This window comes from Lissotriton helveticus, chromosome 10, assembly GCF_964261635.1.
Source record: "Lissotriton helveticus chromosome 10, aLisHel1.1, whole genome shotgun sequence".
Classification (NCBI taxonomy): Eukaryota; Metazoa; Chordata; class Amphibia; order Caudata; family Salamandridae; genus Lissotriton; species Lissotriton helveticus.
The window spans coordinates 634,996,893-635,017,235 of NC_136071.1; the positions used below are offsets into that span (position 1 = coordinate 634,996,893).

At 49.7% G+C, this 20,343-nt stretch overlaps 1 protein-coding gene across 2 annotated transcripts in view; it reads right to left on the reverse strand.

The window, feature by feature from the left end:
- The window catches only part of SNX29 (sorting nexin 29), a 1,714,757-nt gene that overhangs the window by 666,935 nt on the left and 1,027,479 nt on the right, over nt 1-20,343 (reverse strand). For both annotated transcript variants that reach the window (XM_078663166.1, XM_078663167.1), the window contains exon 18: nt 15,404-15,485. In XM_078663166.1, coding sequence (XP_078519292.1) covers nt 15,404-15,485 — 82 coding nt within the window. The remainder of the gene's footprint in view (nt 1-15,403; nt 15,486-20,343) is intronic.

Below are 20,343 nucleotides of genomic sequence, written 5' to 3' on the forward strand. Positions count from 1 at the left end.
GAGGCAAGCTTTCAGCGCCGCCCTGGCGCAGACTCTGACTAATCCATGACAGGCTCCGACTCCAGAGGTGCCGTGGGTCGTAGAGGGGGACCCTACCGGGCCGCGCCCTAACAACTCCACATCTCTGACATTCCTGGGGGCATAGGCTCAATTGGTGCCTGTGGCGAACCCACCGGCGAGTCCGTCAGAGATACCACAAGAAGCGGAGGCCCAAGGATGCCCCATGAATGGGAGAGGGTCCAAGGAAGGCCTGCAGAGCCGTGGCATATGCCTCCATTTGGGCCCGAGGCGCCCTCACACCTGGAAAGGGCAGATGGATGGGGGAGACGGTCGGGAGCGCACGTCCAGAATGTTCAGGGAACCAGCGGCCGTGACAACAGAAGAAGGGGAGGTCGAATACCTCGGCGACAAGCGCCTCGACTTACCAAGTGGCGAACGACGGCCCCGGACACCAGAGGGCGATTGATGGCGGAACCGGACAGTAGAGAGACCTGCCGTTGATGAAGAGGCCGGGGGAGAGACAACTTTGACCGGGACAGCCATGTCGAGAGAAGCTTCATACGGTGCTCCCGCCAAGACTTCGGCTTCAGGTGTTGGCAGGCTTCGCAGTCCGTGGAGTCATGGTGCTCGCCAAAACACCACATACAAATAAGATGCGGGTCCGTTGCGGACATCTGCCACGAACAGGAGTTACAAGTTTTAAAGCCCAAAGGCATCGCACTCTGTTCCTGACGTGAAGCATTGAAAAGGAGGCCTGAAAACAGGCCAGAGGAACCGCTCACTCCGAATCCGCGTTGCACGTGAAAAGAAGGAAACTGACATCAGCGTGCCGGGAGGGACTTATATGACCTCGCTGAAGTCACGTACGTGGACGACGTCAGGGCGAGGTCGTGTGCCTCAGGCACGCAGAGGTGCTGCTGCAAAACATTTCCGGAACCAGTCTGACGCCTAGGGATATTCTAAGTTAAGGAATCTGCGGCTAGATGTCTCTATCAGATATGCAGATTTTGATACTTGCTGGTTGGAAAACAGCATTTTACTCATAATCCCGTCCTTAGTGTAGCAAGAGCTAAATACAAATCAGTGGAAAAGAATGATAGTAATTTCAGACTTAGGGAGGAGAGAAGGTAGTGATCAGTAATAAAGGAGAGCAGTCACTAAATAGGAGTGATCTGTGTAAGTAGACATTTCCAGGGGAATTGGGGAGACACGTCATCAAACCAACAGAAGGCATAATTAGGATACCTTCCCTTCCAGGGTAGAATAGTTGATCTTCAATCAAGTGTCTGTCACTCAACATTGCGTTTAGCGATCTAAACATTTATATCCCTCAACACCTTTCATTAGTGTATGGGGCTGCTCTTTTATCTCGGGTTAATGAATCTGAGAGGCAGATTATTGTAGCATCGTGCTACAAGTAAAACACAGACACTGCTGGTGGTATAACTGGAGCTTTATTCTATGCTTCCAACACCTTTCCTGTCCCTACTCTTACTGCCCGGTTCCTGTCCCCGGCTCCTCCTGTTCCTGCTCCACCCATAACTCCGCCCCCCAACCACTAGACTACCTCACACAATTCTACATCTCCCCCTTTCTTAACAAAGTGAGCTTAATGTCCTCAGTGTTCGCAGTTCTTCAATCCACCACACGGGTTGGCGGACAGCCTGTTCTTCAAGCCTCAGTAGTGTCGAATCAGTGGTGGGCTTGGCTTTGGTTAATCTTTCCGGTGTCTTGATCAGGGCATTCTTGACCACGTTGCGTGTAAACTGTTTACTCTCACAGTCTGCAGTCCTCATGTTTCCTTCTGGTGGTTTAACTACGGTTAGTTCAGATGCTCGATCTCTTTCATGAGTGGATAATGTTCTCCTCTTCCGAGCGCCCGCATCTACTTTTACTTCCTTTTGTCCTGTCCGGCCGAGGGCAACACTGCCCTCCAATTCAGGGTCATGTATACCAGACAGTACGGTGCTATTTGATGAGACTGTCTTGGCTTGATTCGGTAACTCATTCGCCGCATCTACTTTTACTTCCTTTTGTCTGGTCCGGTCGAGAGCAACACTGCCCTCCAATTCAGGGTCATGTATGCCAGACAGTACAGTGCTATCTGATGAGACTGTCTTGGTTTGGTTCGATAACTCATTCACGGCCTCGGGTTGTCTGGCGAACTCGTGAGCTCTCTGTGCATAGGCATGTTTTTCTCTCATCTGATAATCTCTCTCTACTGACACGTCCGGCTTTCCTTGCGGAATGACTGGCTGGTCCCTTCCCATCCGGTGACTAAGGTCCACTGTCTCTGTTTTCCTTTTGTAGGTCCTTTGAGTCAGCCTCGCGGACCCCTTCAGGGGTGACGGTGTCTGATCTGTGTCTGGATATACTTGTGACTGACATGACAGGTTGTCCTGTGGAGTGACTGAGTATTCAGAGACCTTAGTGTGTGACATGTTGCTCTTGACGGGAAGGATGTCCTTTGGTTCCGTGGTGTGTTCGGGTGGTTGACGCCATGTCTGTTGTCGGGACCATGACTCGTTCGACTCATGGGATTGAACAGGCGTGCTTTCTGGTTCAGAGAAGTCCCTTGTCGACTTCCAGGATCGGACAGAGGCGCTCTCTGAATCAGAGGAGTTTCTGGCCATACCCCTTTAAAAGGAGCGGACAGACGCGCTCTCTGAACCAGAGGAGTTCCTGGCCATGTCCTTTTTAAAGCGTTCCTTAGAGAGGGTATCAGGTAATGGATTTCTGCAATGAGTAGGCCGTGACACGTTGTTCTTTGACTCAGGGTTGTCTTTAAGACGCTTCTCCGGGCGCCTTCGTCGACTTGTCTTTGACGTTGTTTCATTTGAGAAGTTGTTCAATAACCACGTGCTCGTTCTTTGTGTTTGGTCTTGAGGTTTTCCATCTTTGCCTTTCTCACATATCAACGACTTCTTCTCAGTTTCTTCAGTGTCCTGAGTACCATTGATGTGTTGGTCTTTTCCTGTTCGTTGTTGGGGAGGACCAGTTCGTCTTATGCAACCTATTCCTTCTTCCCACTTGTTTGGTGCTCGGACACCCATGATACGGGTGTGATGTGCTCTCCTGCTGGATGTTCCCTCAGACTCATCTTCACGACTTGACGAAGAGTGTTCCTGCGCCGACTTCCAGTTTTGACCATTTTGATCTCTCCTTCTATAGTTTGTCTTCCTTACTCTCTTGTTGTGTAGGTTGCCATCTTGTCCAGGGGTGCGATCTGTCCCACTTGACGCTTCCTCCTCGTCAGACTTTGAATGACACCTTGAGGGTGAAGAACTCCTTGAGGTTGTCCTTTGACTGATTGACTCGGAGTATTCCTTGTCACTGTGTCTCTCCCGTTGGTCAGACTTTGAATGACACCTTGAGGGTGAAGAACTCCTTGAGGTTGTCCTTTGACTGATTGACTCGGAGTACTCCTTGTCACTGTGTCTCTCCCGTTGTCTTTTCATTGGTCTGCCTTCCCTCTCTCTCTTTTTTATTTTGTCTGTTTTCCGAGTTTCATCTGTCCAGGCATCTTGACAATTTGCCTTCAGATTCGGGTCCTTTGATCTGTCTCTTGCCTTGACGTGCATTCCAATTTCAGCCTTCCTGATGATTTCTTCTAACGACCACTTTCCTCGCAAGATCTTGAGCTTTGTGTCGGGGTTTGCGCAGCCTTCAATTATCCGGAGTCGAACTGCGTCCTCATTCGTAAAGGTGTTGAAATGGCAGCCTTGTACCAGGTTTTGCAACCGAATGATGAAAGTTGGCAATGGTTCACCTGGTTCCTGCCGAGCTGTGTTGAAAACGATGCGATCATGATCCACCTCTGCTTGTGCGGAGAGACGGGCACATAGCTTCTCTTGGAGTCTTTCATAGATTTCTGTGTCTTCTTTGGAGAATGTTCTGATTGGGCATGGGCCTTCAGGACCCACCAGATGGAGGAGTAGCATCAGGCATTTTCTCTCTCTTTGTTCACCATTGGCATCCAGGAAGTCACCCAATGTCGCCAGCCATTGGTTCCGTTCGAGACACAGACTCCAAGTATCATACTGCATTCCTGGGGGTGGTGCTCTGATGCAAGGGTTGCGTCGTTGTGCTACTTCTTCCCTCGCCATGAGAGGAGGATTCTGATTGATTGTATTCGGGCGGGTTGTTCACTCGGCTTCTCGTTGTTTTAGTTTATCCTCTTTAGTTGAGGCCTTGGGTCTGGTCATCTGCTGGGGCGTTACTAATCCTTGCAACCACCACCGTATGCGCCAGTGACTAGAACTTGGATTTCCTGCGTTCCGAAATGTCCACTATCCAGCCGCACTGTGCTAGTCACAGGGCTCCTTCTCTTTCGAATCGCATGCTAGTGGCAGGTGGTTACTGACTCTTCCACGGTGAGGCTGGGCGTGTTTGACATCTTTGTTCGTTCGGGCGTTCCCTTTACCCTAGTGCAAGTCCTTCAGTCACCTCCGTGTATGTTGTGCTTGTTTCTGGGACCGTCTTTCGCAGTCTTGCCTTCTTCCGAATCTCATGCGATTTTGTCTTGCCGCTCTTCTCCCTTTTTGCGCTCTTCGGTATGTGTTCACGATCACCTTTACCTATTGCTCGTATTTGCCTAAGGTTGTTTGCTTACTGCACCTCATGCCGGTGTTCGTGCTTGCTCGGTGTCAGTCTCTCGCGTTCACTCGTGCTTGTTTCCTTGTTGCATTTCTTGCACTCGCTCGTGTTTGTTTTGTGTCGACTCTTGTGTTTGCTTCATTTTGTCCTTGCCAGTGCTTGTTTATTCACTCTTGACAATGCTTGTTTATTTGCTCTTGTCAAAGCTTGTTTGTTTCTTCTCGCCAAAGCTTGTTAGTCTGCTCTCGCCAATTCTTGTTTGTTCCTTCTTGCCAATGCTTGTTTATTTGCTCTCGTCAATGCTTATTTGTCTCTTCTCGTCAATGCTTGTTTATTTGCTTTCGTCAATGCTTGTTTGTCTCTTCTCGCCAATGCTTGCTTGTTTGCTCTCGCCAATGCTTGTTTGTTCCTTCTTGCCAATGCTTGTTTGTCTCTTCTCGCCACTGCTTGTTTATTTGCTTTTGGCAGTGCTTGTTTCTTTCTGTTCGCCAGTGCTTGTTTATTTGCTTTTGACAGTGCTTGTTTCGTTCTATACGCCAATGCTTGTTTATTTGCCTCAATCAGTGCTCGTTTCTTTTGCTGGGTGCCTGACTTCAAGATGGCCGCTCTATACCAACTAAGGGTTTTGTCCTGAAGAACGGCTGACTTCAAGATGGCCGCCGTCCCTGCAGACACACGAGGCTTTCTCTCTCTCTCTTCATTCAGTCCCCACTTGCTCTGGACTCACCGGCAGCAACTTCAGGCAACAGTGCAGGTCAGGATACCTTTTCTTAGTCACTGGTGCCACCAAGTGAGGTTGGGGTGGGCTCCCGCCTTGCTCTGCAGGTTTTCGCATTTCTTTCCGACCACCTGCCAAAAGTCACGCATCGGGCGTGAGGTTTTCCGCCGTCGGGAAATGCACAAGCCCCGATCTCTGCGCTCTCAACAGCGCTTGACAGCGGCGCCTCCCAGACGACGTTCGCTGTTCTGGGGCACTTCTTGCTCAGTTTTTCAGCGCCACACAGGGTCGGAGTGGGCTCCCGATCTCTGCAATCGCGACACTCACCCAGGGCACACGCTTCCAGCGTGAGATGCGCGATCGGCTCCTCTTCTCAGCTGGGCTTCACTCGGCGGCGTTTTCTTCGACGCTGCCTAGGGACAGGTGTTTACTTAGGGGCTGCAGGCAGGGGATTCACCATCCCACCCTTGTCGCCAGTTGTAGCATTGTGCTACAAGTAAAACACAGACACTGCTGGTGGTATAACTGGAGCTTTATTCTATGCTTCCAACACCTTTCCTGTCCCTACTCTTACTGCCCGGTTCCTGTCCCCGGCTCCTCCTGTTCCTGCTCCTCCCATAACTCCGCCCCCCAACCACTAGACTACCTCACACAATTCTACATCTATGTGATATTAATTACCTCCATCATATTCTAAACTATATACATACATTGTTCCCCCTGACAGATAGGTTAGCAGTCGTAAAGCTCAAGGAATCTTGGATCTTTTTTGAGTAGTGTGGGCTCTAATTTGAGGTCAGTTTGAAGCATTCTGTTCACTAAATAAATTCATGCATATGGATTTTGAGCAATTTGCTCCACTTTCCAAGGACCTTAATTGGGGCCGCGTGGAAAAGACAGATATGCTTTAATCTCATTTAAAGTGTTACTTCATGCAATTAATTTGGTTTGTCAATTATTCGTGTATAGATGGCCTTGAACAGATGGTTGTACTCTCGTGTTATAGCTGCTGCCTGGTAGTAAGCATATTTACTTGCTAGATCTGGAGACCTAAATGAACAGATGATATCTCGTTACTGGGCATGTCCTGGTATTTAAATGGTTAACATGTCAATATGAGACATCATAAAAATAGTTGGATTATTTTCTTCAAGACTGTAATTCCCAAAAATATAAATAAAACTGTGAATCATCTTCATGTACCAATATCACATGCTTATCATACCCAAAGAAAAAGGAAATAATTTTCTGTATAATATAAAATGCTTCAAGGTATCTATGTGTATAAACCAAGGATGAAACTACATTGATCTCCAAGAGCCGACACTCAACAGCGAAATCAATGTGTTTGTGTGGTGCTTTCCCCAACATCTAATTGTTCACTTTGACCTCCTTAGTATGAGATAAAAACATAAATTCAGTGACTGTATAGTTGTAGGAAATACTCTTTGTAGGTGCAACATAAAAGTACTACCTGGCCAGTGCTGTGTATTTCAAATAGATTAGACAATAGAATACCACATTTACTTGATATCAGTTTTAGTGTCAATCGGAACAGGAATACCTCTTTATAGAACTGTAGCAGTAATTCACAGATAACACAATCGGGTGTGCTTAGATTATTATCTTTTATGCAACAATAAGAAGTATTTTCTAATTTGCAACAGATCTGATCTTTCAGCAACTGGTTCAATATTAACACCAGCAAGTACTTTAGCTGCATATTCCGACATTTCTTTATGTGAAAGGGTTTATGTGTATTGCTAGTAACTTTTTCTTGCATTGCCCCTTTACAGAGCATATGATTTCCACAACGCCATTCTTTTTAACTACCCAATTTGACGACTTTAGGTAGCTCTACATTATTTTTTTTTTATTTTTTTTTTTGTTGAAACTGTTTATTGAAAATAAAAAACAAGAAAACAGAAAAACAAAAAATGGCAAGGCATTACAATAGAATTGTGTCACCATTCGGCTCGCGGGGGGGGGGGGGGGGGGTACAAATGTAAATCAGATATCGTTAAAACCAGTAAATCGGGGGGAGGGGGGGGAAAGGAGACCAGGAGTATACAAAACATCTATAATCCTGCGGAGGAAACATCAGGCTGGGAGGAAGACAAGTCAATATCACATTCCGATATGGGGGAAGCACATATATCACCACGGTATGTGTTCCACTGAGTCCAGATTTTCCCCCCTTTGCCAGGTGTGCCACGGGAAACATAAACCGTTTTTTCTCGAAACATGCACCAATCCATGTTTTGTTTCCACACTAGGACTGTCGGAGGCCTCTGGGCGCCCCATAGCTGGGCAATGTCACGCTTGGCGATCATGTTACCCAAGGTCGCCCATCGAAGCTGCGCCAGATTGTAATCATTCGTCTCCCAGACGTTCAGCAAGCACCTCCGCGCTTCAGGCATCAGCCGTACACCCGTAACCTCACTCATTACCGCATGCACGCGATTCCAATAGCTCAGCACAGCCGGACATTCCCAAATCATATGGAGAAACGTGGCCACCCTGCCGCATCCACGCCTGCACAATCCATCCGTCGAGAATCCCATTCGCACCAGACGCGGGCCAGTCACATACACCCTATGCAGAATTTTGAGTTGGACAAACCGAAGGCGTGCCGGGATAGCCACCTCTTTCGGGGAAGAGATCGCGGCCTGCCAGTCTTCATCATCGAGCTCCAGACCATCACTGGTCCACAACCCTCGGAGGCCTTCCAACAAGTCAATCCTAGTATTAATCAGTTTTTTATAAATGAGCGAGATAGTGCTATCAGGGACATGTCCGTCTAGTATCCTATCTTCAAGCGGGGATGCTTCCGGCACGTCCGAGCCTCGGGGAAAAACAGACAAGATTGCGTGCCGGACTTGCGCATACCGAAAGGATTCCCTATCATTCAATCCATATTCAACTTTCAATTCCTCAAAAGTTTTGATCCTACCCTTGATCCACATATCATCGACCCTACTGTTCCCTATCATGTCCCACCGATCGAATCCCTTCGATTGCCAAAGGGAGCCAAGTTTATCCGAGGCATAGAGTGGAGTAGCCCGGGTCGGTCTGTCAGCCCATCCCGTGGCCGCGGTAGCCCGATACCACACCTGCACCGCTGTTTTAGTGGGACCCGTAAGAGATCTACCGGCTGACGTCGCGTATAAAGCCCTGTTGTAATCGCCGCCGGGCAGCAACCATTTATCCATCGCAAAGGCCGGGTTTAGTGAATGAGCATAGGTGCCGTGGTTGATGGCCCCTAACTGAGAGGCCCAATAATAGCGACGGATGTCCGGGAGTGCGATGCCGCCATCATACCAAGGGAGCGTGAGCTTCGAAAGGGCAATACGAGAACGGCCCCCCCATATCAACTGTCGCTGTAGACTTTCAATCTCCCGGAAATACCCGGCTGGTACTACGTCAAGCGTGTTTTGAAGCGCATAGAGAAATCGGGGGAGCGACATCATCTTAAACAACGCCGCTCGACCCAGGGGAGAGAGAGGGAGTCTGTTCCACGTTTCTATATCCGCCCGAAGACGTCGGAGAGGGGGCAACAAATTGCGCTCGTAACGAAGCGTAGGGTCTAGGGTAACAAAGATTCCCAGATATTTGAATCCCTCGAGCACCACCGAGATAGGACATCCACGTGGCAAGAGGGGAGCATCGCCGGAAAGAACATAAACGCAAGATTTTGACCAATTGATGACTAGACCGGAATTTTTACTGAAAGAAGTCAAAACGTCGAAAAGGACGATCAACGACTTCCGGGGCGACGTAAGGTATAAGAGTATATCATCCGCGTACAGAGATATACGGTCTTCAAATTCCGGAGACCATCTAATACCCTTCAAGGATGGTTCCCATCTCAACCAAGCCGCCAATGGCTCTAAGGCAAGAGCAAACAGAAGTGGGGACAGAGGACAGCCCTGGCGCGTACCCCTACCAAGCGCAAAGGAGGCCGAAACACGCCCATTCACCACTACCTGGGCTAAAGGGCCAGCATAAAGCAGCTGCACCCAACGGATAAAGGCGGGCCCAAAACCGAATTTAGAAAGGACCGCCCAAAGATAAGGCCACTCAAGCGTATTCAACGCCATAGTGGCGTCTAGGGACGCCAAGATGGGCGACTCCCGCAGAGTCCCGGCTCGCGCTAGGACTCCATGAAGGCGCCGAAGATTAAGTGCCGTATTGCGATGTGGTATAAAGCCGGATTGGTCCGGGTGAACAAGATCTCCTATAACAGATATCAAACGAGTAGCAAGAACTTTGGCCAGGATCTTAGGTTCAACATTGATCAGGGAAATAGGTCTGAAAGATTCGCAGCGGTCACGCGGCTTTCCCTCCTTATGGATAACCACTATGGAGGCCAGACTTTGATCAGGAGGAAGAGACCCTTTCTCTAGGGATTCCAAAAACATCAATCGCAAATACGGCGCCAGTACGTCGGGACGGAGCTTGTAAAGCTCGATGGGGAGTCCATTAGGGCCCGAGGCCTTCCCGGAGCGAATCGATCGGATAGCGGTCGCAATTTCATCAGCCGTGAGCGGAGCTTCCAGTAGGTCCCGCTCCGGGTCAGACAAGCATGGCAGCGAGATATCGCGTAGAAGCAAGCGGGAGTCCTGCTCTGGTCGATCAGACACAGGGGAGTACACTACCCGAAAATAATCGGCGAACCGCGCAACGATCCCAGCAGGGTCAGTGATACTTTCACCATTCACATCAACTATGACAGCGATAACCCGACTCGCGCATTCTCTCCTATCCAACCAAGCAAGCAACTTCCCAGCCTTATCTCCCACATCATACAGACGCCCCTGCTGTTCACGACCCATCTCTTTCGCAGCGTCAGTCACAAGTGCTCTATATTCGTGCTGTTTTAGGTCTAACAAGTGCAGCTTCTCAGGGGAGGCTCCAGAGTCCAACTCTCCCTCAAGGATGGTAAGTTCAGTCTCAAGACGGACAACCTCTTCCCACTTACACCTCTTAACATTGCCAATCGAGGAGAGGGCTTGGCCCCGAATGACAGTTTTATACGCCTCCCACAAGGAGACAGAAGAGGACACTGAACCCACATTTTCAGCAAAGTAATGATCGATTGCTTTAAGTAATTCCACTCTAATCTTAGGATCACGGAGGTACCATGGGTTAATCGGGGCAATCCGACCTCCCGACCCCAGACGAGCGTTCACAACTAACCACAGCGGGGAGTGATCCGAAATACCCCTGGCAAGATGTTTCACCTCCCCTATGAGGGAAGCCTGGGAGGAGGGCATCAAAACATAATCTAATCTCGAAAGGCTGCCATGGGCCCCGGAGTGAAAAGTATACTGCCGTTGCCCAGGATGATGTAAACGCCAGCAATCGGTTAGCCCCATTGCCTCCAGGAAGTCCCCCAGCCAGGATTGAGATTTAGCGAGGACACGGGGAGGGTGGCGATCACACATACCAGACACTACTGAGTTGAAATCCCCCCCCACTACAAGTACACCCTCGGGCACTCCCAGGATCACTTTTCCCAAATCAGCATAGGTCGTAGTTTGAAGGCCTGGGGGTATGTAAACCGAGAGTAAAGTAATCACCCTCCCCTCCCAGCGCCCTACAATAGCGGCATAACGCCCCCTATCATCGAGTATAACGTCATCAATAGCAAGGGGGAGGGAGGTCCGAACCAGAATGCCCACCCCTCTGGAGCCGGAAGTGAAACCCGAGTGGGCCATGAGACGGTATCCACGCCTATTCATGGCGTGGCACGTATTACCCAGCAAGTGTGTTTCTTGAAGCAAAACCACATCAGGAGACAAGCGTCGTAGCAACTGTAAAACCACCCCCCATTTAATTCTGTCTCCCAACCCATTTACGTTCCAACACAGAATGCGTAGTCCCCTATCCCCCATCCCAGAATCCACCCCAGGTTCCCCCCCACACCAGCCGCGACACTGCAACACAGGAGATCATCAGTACTATGCCTTGAATAAAACAAAAAACCCTAAACTTGAACCCCCCAATCCAACATTATACCCACCACCCCGCACCCCTGCGTGAGACTCAAAAGCCACCCCAACTTGCAGTGTGCCTCTCGCCCTAACATACAACTAATCTACGAAAAGAACCCCAGAGGAGGAAGACACACCCGACCCCCTCCCACACCCCATTAAGACAACACAGTAGCGGACAATAGTAGCATAGCATCAAACCACAGCCGAAAGTCAATACGTTGGTCCAGGAGCCGATTCACTCCCTATTCCTGCTCCATCAGGCCGCCCTCCGCTCCACCGGAGTGTTCCGAATGATCAAATTGTTCCTGTCCAGGGGGCAACGAGTCCAACCAGTCACTAGCAGCTCCAGGATGGTCAAAGAAAAACGTTCTATCACTGTGAACCACACGCAATCGAGCCGGGAAAAGCATGGCATATTTCATGGCTCTGTCTCTCATTCTCTTCTTCACTCCTTGAAATCCCAGTCGCTGCCTCTGAACCTGTTGGGTGAAGTCCGGGTAGAAGCTGATCGCGGCGTTTTCATATTTCGTAGGGCCCGATGTGCGGGACGCCTGCAGGATCGCATCTCTGTCACGAAAGTTAAAGATCCGCGCTATGATGGGGCGCGGAGAAGCTCCCAACTTGGGCGGGCCACTCGGGATTCGGTGGGCCCGTTCCACTGCAAAAAACTTGCTCAGACCCTTGGGCGCTAGGTGATTCAGGACAAGGTCCTCCACCAGTAGGTCTACTGCTGACGAGTCCGTCGTCTCCGGGACACCAACCAACCGGACGTTGTTCCGCCGTGCGCGGCCTTCAAAATCGTCCAAGCGTCGAGAGAGGTAGTCACGGGCGGACCTCAAATTACCGACCTCCGTCTGTAATTCAGAGACGTCGGCGACAAGACTGGATGTCTTCAGGTCAAGGGATTTGACCTTCTCGTTAGTCTTTCCAAGGTCTGCCCTGATCAGAGTAACATCTATAGCAACCGTGTCTAGCTTGTGAGTCAGGGCCTCATATTGTTGTCCCAACACGGCCTTCATCCCAGCAATGGCGCCCATGACGTCTTTCAACGACGGTTCTTCATCCAACAGGGAGTCATCCCCAAAGGTGGCCGGGGGTTTAGTCATACCACTCGGAGAGCCCTTAGTGAGGGTATAGCGATCCATAACGTTGGACTGCACAGGACCTCCCCGAGTTGCCGGTCTGGTCTTGCGCCTCTCCGCCTCGGGCTTGGTAGTCATTTTAGGTCGTGCGCCCCGGAGGGTATTCTGAGACCTAGGAAAAATGGCGACACTCTATACGCCCGGATCAATTCGGAGAATAGGTGGAGGGCCAGCCACTGATCAAAGAGCAGCGAAAGTCCAGATCACTAAACGATGACGTGGTAGTGAAAGAAACAAACGACCAGGGCGACCAAGGCAAAGTCAATGAGGCCAGACCACAGGAATCGAAACTGAAAGTAGAAGACCGGGCATGGGAGCCTCGCCTGGGCCGTTGTTATTCGATTACCACCCGGCTGGCAGAGAAGGCAAGCCCGGGGCAGTACCATGGAGCAGGCCAGAAATGTTCAAAAGTCCTTATCTTCGGTTCCCGGTGACCAAATCGCAATCTGAAAACGGATAAATGATCAGCCAGGTCACGACCACAAAAGCCCGTCGTCTAAATCAGGATAAGATACAGGATGATCGGTGGAGGTGGCGAAGGTCCGGGAGCTCTGAGCTCACGCGACCATCTTGGGTGCGCGCTAAGCTCCTCCTCCTAGCTCTACATTATTGAAGCAGCAGCACAGTCAGTCTTTCTGTGTAACAGATTCAAAGCATCTATAGAGAATCTAAACATATTGTGATTAGGCAGAATGCATATTAACTCCTCAATGCTCAGGTTATTCATTCAGAGAAGTAATTCATATGACGGCCCACTACAGTAAATTTGCTACCTGCACTGACCCATTCTTTCAGTCAATTAGTGTTTCAATCGAATGGCCCACCTGCTCTTGCATTATTCTCAGGTCAAAACGCAAATGAACCTACAAACAACTGAAAGATCATATTCAAAGAGGTCCCAATTATTCATATTTCAGGTGCCCAGAGGCAGGCACGTTGCTGTTTCTGAACCGAGTAAATTGACTAATGAGATTAATTATTTTTTGTGGCACTTCAAGCTTCCACAGGAAGATGTAATCAACACAAATGGAAGAAATAGAGCGAAGGTGCACACAAGACGGAAAATTCAGATGACAGCCTGAAAATCACCTGGTGCTTGATCCCAAATTATGGTCCCAAATTAAGTCCTGCTTTCTTTTAGCTACTTGTTTTCGGGGGGGTAAATTACCAATTGTCTTTTAAAGTTTCACATAAAAGACTTCACTAAAAACAGAAATCCCCCATGTAATTGGATAGTTTTTAAAAACGTCAACATATTCTGTAAACACATAATAGTAAAACATAACACACAACAAGTCTCAAATAATCCAGCCAACATTACATCTTACTTGCTAAATAAAACTAAAATTGATTATTTAACATCTTAACATAAAATTCTAAAGATTATGATACGATTACACTAACAAGAATTCCTAATACAAAAAAAATGCCAGCTTTCTAAAAAGGCAGTCATGTCACAACAAAGTCCATATATTTTAAAACAAAATGAGCAGTTATGTTTGTCATAGAAGCCAAAACTAGTTGCATGACTATCCAATATAACCTAATCTCTCTTGCATTAAACTCTCCACACAACTGTTGAACTTTTTTTACAGGGTCATCCTAGACATTTTTGCCTTCCTCCTGTATTTCTTCTGACCTGTTTTTGTTGGTTTAATGACTCTGAGCACTTTACCACTGCTGATCAGCGCTAAAAAGTACATCCGCCTGATTCATCAAGCTAAATTGCACTCGCAAAGGGCAAGATTCTCAGAATCTTGCCTTTTGCGAGTGCAATTTTTGCATTTGGGATTCATCATCCCAAATGCAAAATTCGCTATTTAAGAATTCGCACATTTGCGAAGAATTGAATTTAAGGAATCTCTATTTGAGATTCCTTAAATGCAATTCATGAAGCATTTTAAAATTGCGAAATTGCAATTTTGGGCCGCTATTTACCGAGAGGTCAGACCTCTCGGTAAATAGCAAAAACTTAGAAAAATGCATTTAAATGCATTATTCTAAGTAGCATGTTACACACACACATGTCCTTTGGACATGTGTGTGCGCAACACCAATGTAGATTACATTTCAGGGGTGCTACAGGGTGTCCTTTGGACACCCCTGCACCCTTGAAATCGCATCCTTATTTGCGATTAGCTAATTGCTAATCGCAAATAAGGAATAACTCCCCATGCATTCCTATGGGCCTGTAGGCCCATAGGAATGCATGGGGAGTTATTCCTTATTAGCGATTAGCAATTAGCTAATCGCAAATAAGGAACATGTAGGAATCGCAATATTTATTGCAATTCCTACATGAATCCCGTTTTGCAAGTCCTTAATAGCGATTCGTTATGAATCGCTATTAGGGGCTCGCAAAACAGGAGAATGATGAATCAGGCTGTAAGTGCCCTCGATTGCGCCACCCACAGAAGTAGCCTTTTAAACCTGTTTTGGGCATCTGACGCTGCAGGGCATGTGTGCTCAGTTTACTACCGCAGTGACGTGGCATTTAAAGTGGTACATTTAATTTGGGCAGATACCGTAACATAAAATGTTATTTTAACTACAAATTGTTCGAATGCCTATGTTTCTTAAACGGTTTTATTGACTTTTGTAAATATACATGAACACATATCGCACCATGCAAATTACAGCATCAACGTTGGGAGAAACATAATTTATGGATGTGACTGTTGAAGGACCCCCCACCCACTAAGAAGTACGTATCATGTCAGGGTCAAGGGAGGGGTCCCTAATACTTATGTTATCAGAAACAATTTGCATTATAGGAACAATTTGCATTTAAAATAACATGCAGTGAAAACATATACATTAATTAAATACAGCAAGTACATTAATCCAGTACAATAATATAAATGCAACCGCATAATTTGGTAACTTTCAAGTGTATGGCCTCAAAAACTTTGTCCATGACAACTTCCACAAAGACAACATTTTCTTACCTGATAGACATGATAGGCGTTGGTCGTTTTGCCTCTTAGAAAAACAGAGGGAATCCAAACATTAATAAGGGCACGATGTGATCTGGAAAATAAAAAAATTGAATATTATCGTACCGACTAACAACTAAATCAAAAATTAAATAAACTACCAGTATTAATTAAAACAATATTTGGAAAATCAACAATTACAGAATTTCAAATTATTGATATGTACAGAAAACAGTCCACTGCATTACTGTTAGTTTGATTGCTCTTATTACAATATCATACATGTAGTAGCTGGACGCTGAGAGTGGGACAAAGAGAATACACCTAGGGGAAGAACCCACTGCTTACCTCTCAAGATAGTTCAGCTACATTAACATAATTCATAGATTCTGAAGCTTTTCAAATACAAAAAGCTGGGTACCCCCATGTAAAATAAAGCATGCAAGATAGTACTGGTCAGATTTAGAGTTTGGTGGATGGGATCTCACAAACGTGACAGCTATCCCATCCACCTTACTGTAAGTGCATTATATGGAGGGTTCCCTGTTTTCAGTTTTTATTTGTTGTGATTTACGGTGGGGTATTTTCAGTGTTTCCAGTCGTTTGAAAAATTAAAAAAAATCTGTGGTTATGTTTTATGCTATTAAATAATCGTTGAGATGGTGTTCTTCGGTTGCTTACAGAGAATGCTTCTTTTATTGCGGTTTACTTTCTGCATGCACCAAAAGTGCATTATAGATTAAAAACACTTTCTTTGTGCGGAAGTCTTTTCGTGCCGCGGTCTCTGATGTTCTGCGTGTTGTTTCATAACTTACAACGCTTGTTGAGCATTCAGTTACCTGCAACTGCAGTCTCATATCAGAGAGGAGAATAATGTGCCTTTTCCCTTTTATCTGAAAGCAATCTGCATTCAGCATTCTGAGCGGCATGATACTTCGATGAAGGTCCAAGTTACGTGTTTCCTGGTGTTGCTGTATATTGTCACAAGGCCAGTCTTGGGGTCTGGTACCTGTGGCTGCCAGGCTTCTTTAGTGCCAAAAATGTAAAGACCTTGAGTGTAACCATCCCTCGTCCCATTCACACAGTGGACGGTTTAATAATCATTCCCTACACAACTACGAAGGTGGGTTGCCTCAGATAACACTAGTATACAATGCACCCTCTGAAGGAGAATAGGATTGTTCCTGCAGAAAGAAGAACACAAACTGTACAACAGTCTAATCTGAAGCCTGAAAGCAGTCCCATGGCCTGCTGAAACTGGGTTAAAAAAATACTTGTCACCTCAGGATTCAAACTTCGTGCGATAATCAAGCCTTGTGCTAAATCTGCTGACTGTGAAAGTCAATTTCACATTAGTAAAACATTTGAATGAATGAGAGGAAAGACGGCATGCAAAATTACATTCAAAAGTGGTTGGTAAACCCAGTTAAAACAATATTGTATACCTGGTATAACAAAACTGCATTTTATTTAGTTTTTCACTTTCCTCATTCGAAATAAAATCTTTAGTTAAAGTATTCATTATTTGTATTTTTAATGTTTTGTCATGGGGGCGTGGCTTGAGGCGTCAAGATGGCGGTCGCACTCTAAGAGTGCCCAGGACCCCCTCCGTCATCCGCCTTGCTTCAGCCCACTAACACTGGCCATCGGCGTCCTAGAGTCCCAGGGACGGCTCCTATTTTTGATCTCCATCGTCCTGACCCCTCGCGGGGCCCGCCTGGTGCCCGCGTTGTCCTACCTGGCCCTCTGCTCCTGGCGGCCTGCATCCTGTAGGATGGTGGCCCCCCACGCTTCCTGCTCCCGGAGCATGACCTCCCGGCCGGACGCCCGATTGCCCCCTCCCCGCCCGGCTTACCTGCGCTCCTCGGCGGGCAGTGGCGCTCACTGGAGGCGAGGGGCCGACCACAGCCTGCGATCCGAGAGGTGTCATCCCGCCCGGTACCCGTGGAGTGGGCGGATTGGCTCTGGAGGCATCGGCGGCCCTGCGGAGCGGAGCCTGTAGCCCCCTGGGGTGGAGGTCTTTGAGAGGCTGCAGCTGACTGCGGCGCTTGCCGCGCCACATCTATACCCGGCGGCGGCTGAGAGAGTAAGTCCGGATCTCGCCGCCCGCCATCCAGACCTGGCCCTCGGGGGGGCCCATCGTAGCGCCTGCAGCGGCACCTGGAGCCCAGGGAAGGCCTGCATCGCGACCTGGAGGAGGTGAGGAGGCAGGGGACAGCTTTCTAGGCCTCCTCTACCCCCGTATCCTTCGGCGGCTGTGTCGGGCCGCACGAGCTGGGGCCCCTGCTACTGTGTTTGCCGAGGGCAGAGGGGCTGTCTGTGGAGGCTGTGTGTGGAGGTGCTGCCGGGCCGGCTGGGCCTCTGCCGATGCCCGGACTCGCTCCGCTGCTTGTGTGGGCCCGCTGCGCCCCTGTAGGGATCCCCAGTTGAGGCGCCCCTCCTCCCCCTCTGGCCAGCCAGGACTGATTGCGCCCGCTGCCATCTTAGGGGTGAGAGTTGGAGAGAAGCGCGGGAGGACCTGCAACGGCGGCATAAGAACTGCCTGTGAGGATTTGAGACTCTGCTCAGCTGAGGGTGTAGATCTGCAGACAGTCGACCCTGCCAGGGGGTGTGCTGCCTTCTTCCTTCCCCTAGGTGCCGGAGTGGGGGAGTGCCCGGCCTTGAGGGCCCACCGGATCTCCTGGCTTGCCCTGCACTGGAGGCCCCCCCCCTTTCGCTCCACTGGTGGCATGTTGAGAGGCGCGCTGTGACTTGGAGGGCCGCCGATCAGCCACTGAGTCGAGTGGTGCACGTGGATGCCTGCCCCCCCCCCTCTTGCCTGAAGGACCCGAGTTTTGGGGCCGCGGCCGATGGGGGGGCCTTGAGGTCCTGGGCCTGCTGAGGTTGCTTCGAGCGCCGACGTCGTCTGGACGGGAGGTGTTGCCCGGGGACCGACCACCTTCCTCCATACGAAGAGCTGGGGAGGGACCGGCCGCCATACCGGGTGGCGGGCCGCGGCTGGAACGTTGCTGCGTGCACCCCTCCCCCCATGGCTGAGCGCCTACACCTGACTCTCCGGGGGCATGGGCAGGAACCGCACTTCTCAGGCCCCTGGGCCCTCCACTCAAACTACAATGGATCAATTCACCAGGCCTGACATGACCCGGCGGCTGGGTCTGTGGCGGCACCGGAGGCGGCCAGAGGAGACCTCTCCACTATCCTGCAAGCGATCAGTGCATCGCAGGCGTCGGTGGAGACCAGGATTGGGGAGGTGCGGGTTGATGTGGCGTTGGTACGACAATACCTCTGTAATGCCACGGCCCGGATTACGGAGGCGGAGTCCCGTATCTCCACGGTGGAGGACAACGTGGGCGCTCTTAAATCCCAGGTGACCCGACTGCAGGCACAGACCCCTGAGTTGCACCGCAGGGCCGAGGACGCAGAAAACAGGGGCCGGAGAACACAATCTGCGCCTCCTAGGCTTTCCGGAGGGAGTGGAGAAGAGACGCTCTGACACCTTCATCGAAACATGGGTCCGGTCCTGGATACCTAAAGAGAAACTCTCCCCCTGGTTCGCGGTGGAGCAAGCCCACCGCTCGCTGGCTCCTAAACCCCCTCCTGGAGCTCCCGCGCGCCCCATTATCCTCCGGGTCTTTAACTTCCGAGACAGGGATGCGATTCTGGAAGCCGCCAGGGTGCACGGTCCAATACATTTCCAAAATTCCAGGATCCTGGTCTTCCCGGATTACTCTAAGGAGGTGCAGTCACAACGCCGGTCCTATGATGAGGTCAAGCAGAAACTCAGGGCCATGGGTCTTCGGTATGGACTCCTTTTCCCGGCTCGCCTGAAGGTGTTCTTCCAGGACAAGACCTTCTACTTTGACATCCCTCAGGCGGCATGGACCTGGCTTACGGAGGAACGGCCCCTCCTACCTGGGGTGGCCCCAGCACCTGTTCCGAAGACGATGGCCCAACCTCGACGGGGGGCCCCCAAGGTACAGTGGCGCCGTACTGGATCCAGATGACGGGGCGCCCACCGGGGGCGGAGCTCTCGGTCGCTGGAGGCACGGCCCGGCGTTCCCTGAGTCAGGCCTCGAACTGGGGGGCCTCCACCCCTGCGATGGTGTCTTCCCTTATCGACATGAGTGGCGCCCCTGGATTGGACGTTACCCGACGAAGGGCCTTGTTGGACTCTGACCTCACTGGGAATCCTGTGTTCCGTGGTTCTGAGGGGGAGGAGGGGGTGTGATCAGTGTTCCCAGTTGTATGCTTTCACTCTACCCTTCCGGGCCTGTACTGACGAGCCTATCCTCAACCCCCTGAATGGGGTCTCCCTCGGCTCTGCCGGGCGACTTGGCCCGGGTTTACCTTCATACTGCCATCCTGGACTTGATCTGTTTTGTGCTCTTTTATGTCCACTCCATGCTTCTCAATTTGTGGGCCTGTATCCGTATACAGGGTGGGGGGGTCCGACTCAGCCATGCTCCTGACTGGCTGTACCTAACCGTTTTAGAGTCTACCCTCACATTGACATCCGGACTCTGAATTATTCAGTGACTTTTCGCTACCCATCCCATGTTTGTTAATGTGGGCATACATCCGTATACATGGAGGGGGGTCCTCCACAGCCATGCTCCTGGTTGACTGTTGCTAATCGTATTAGAGTAGCGTATCACCTCTTGGGGGGGTAGTTTTTTTGGGGGGGGTTTTGGGGCGACAGATGCTTCCACTTCAGCAGAGTAGGGTGGGGGGAGTTGGGTGGGCTGGGAGGGACGTGGGACCGTTGCCCCTCGACAGTTTGTTTTGTTTCGCCGCCTATCGGCCGCTGGTTGCAGTTCTCCTTCATAGCTTTGTCTCACAGGTAGGTCCACAGCTGACGCGCAGATTACTGCCTCCACCAGTTTGTTATTTTTGGCCGCCTAAAGGCCGCCAGAGGTATTTGGGATCATTCTCCCATCTCCCTCCGGCTTGGA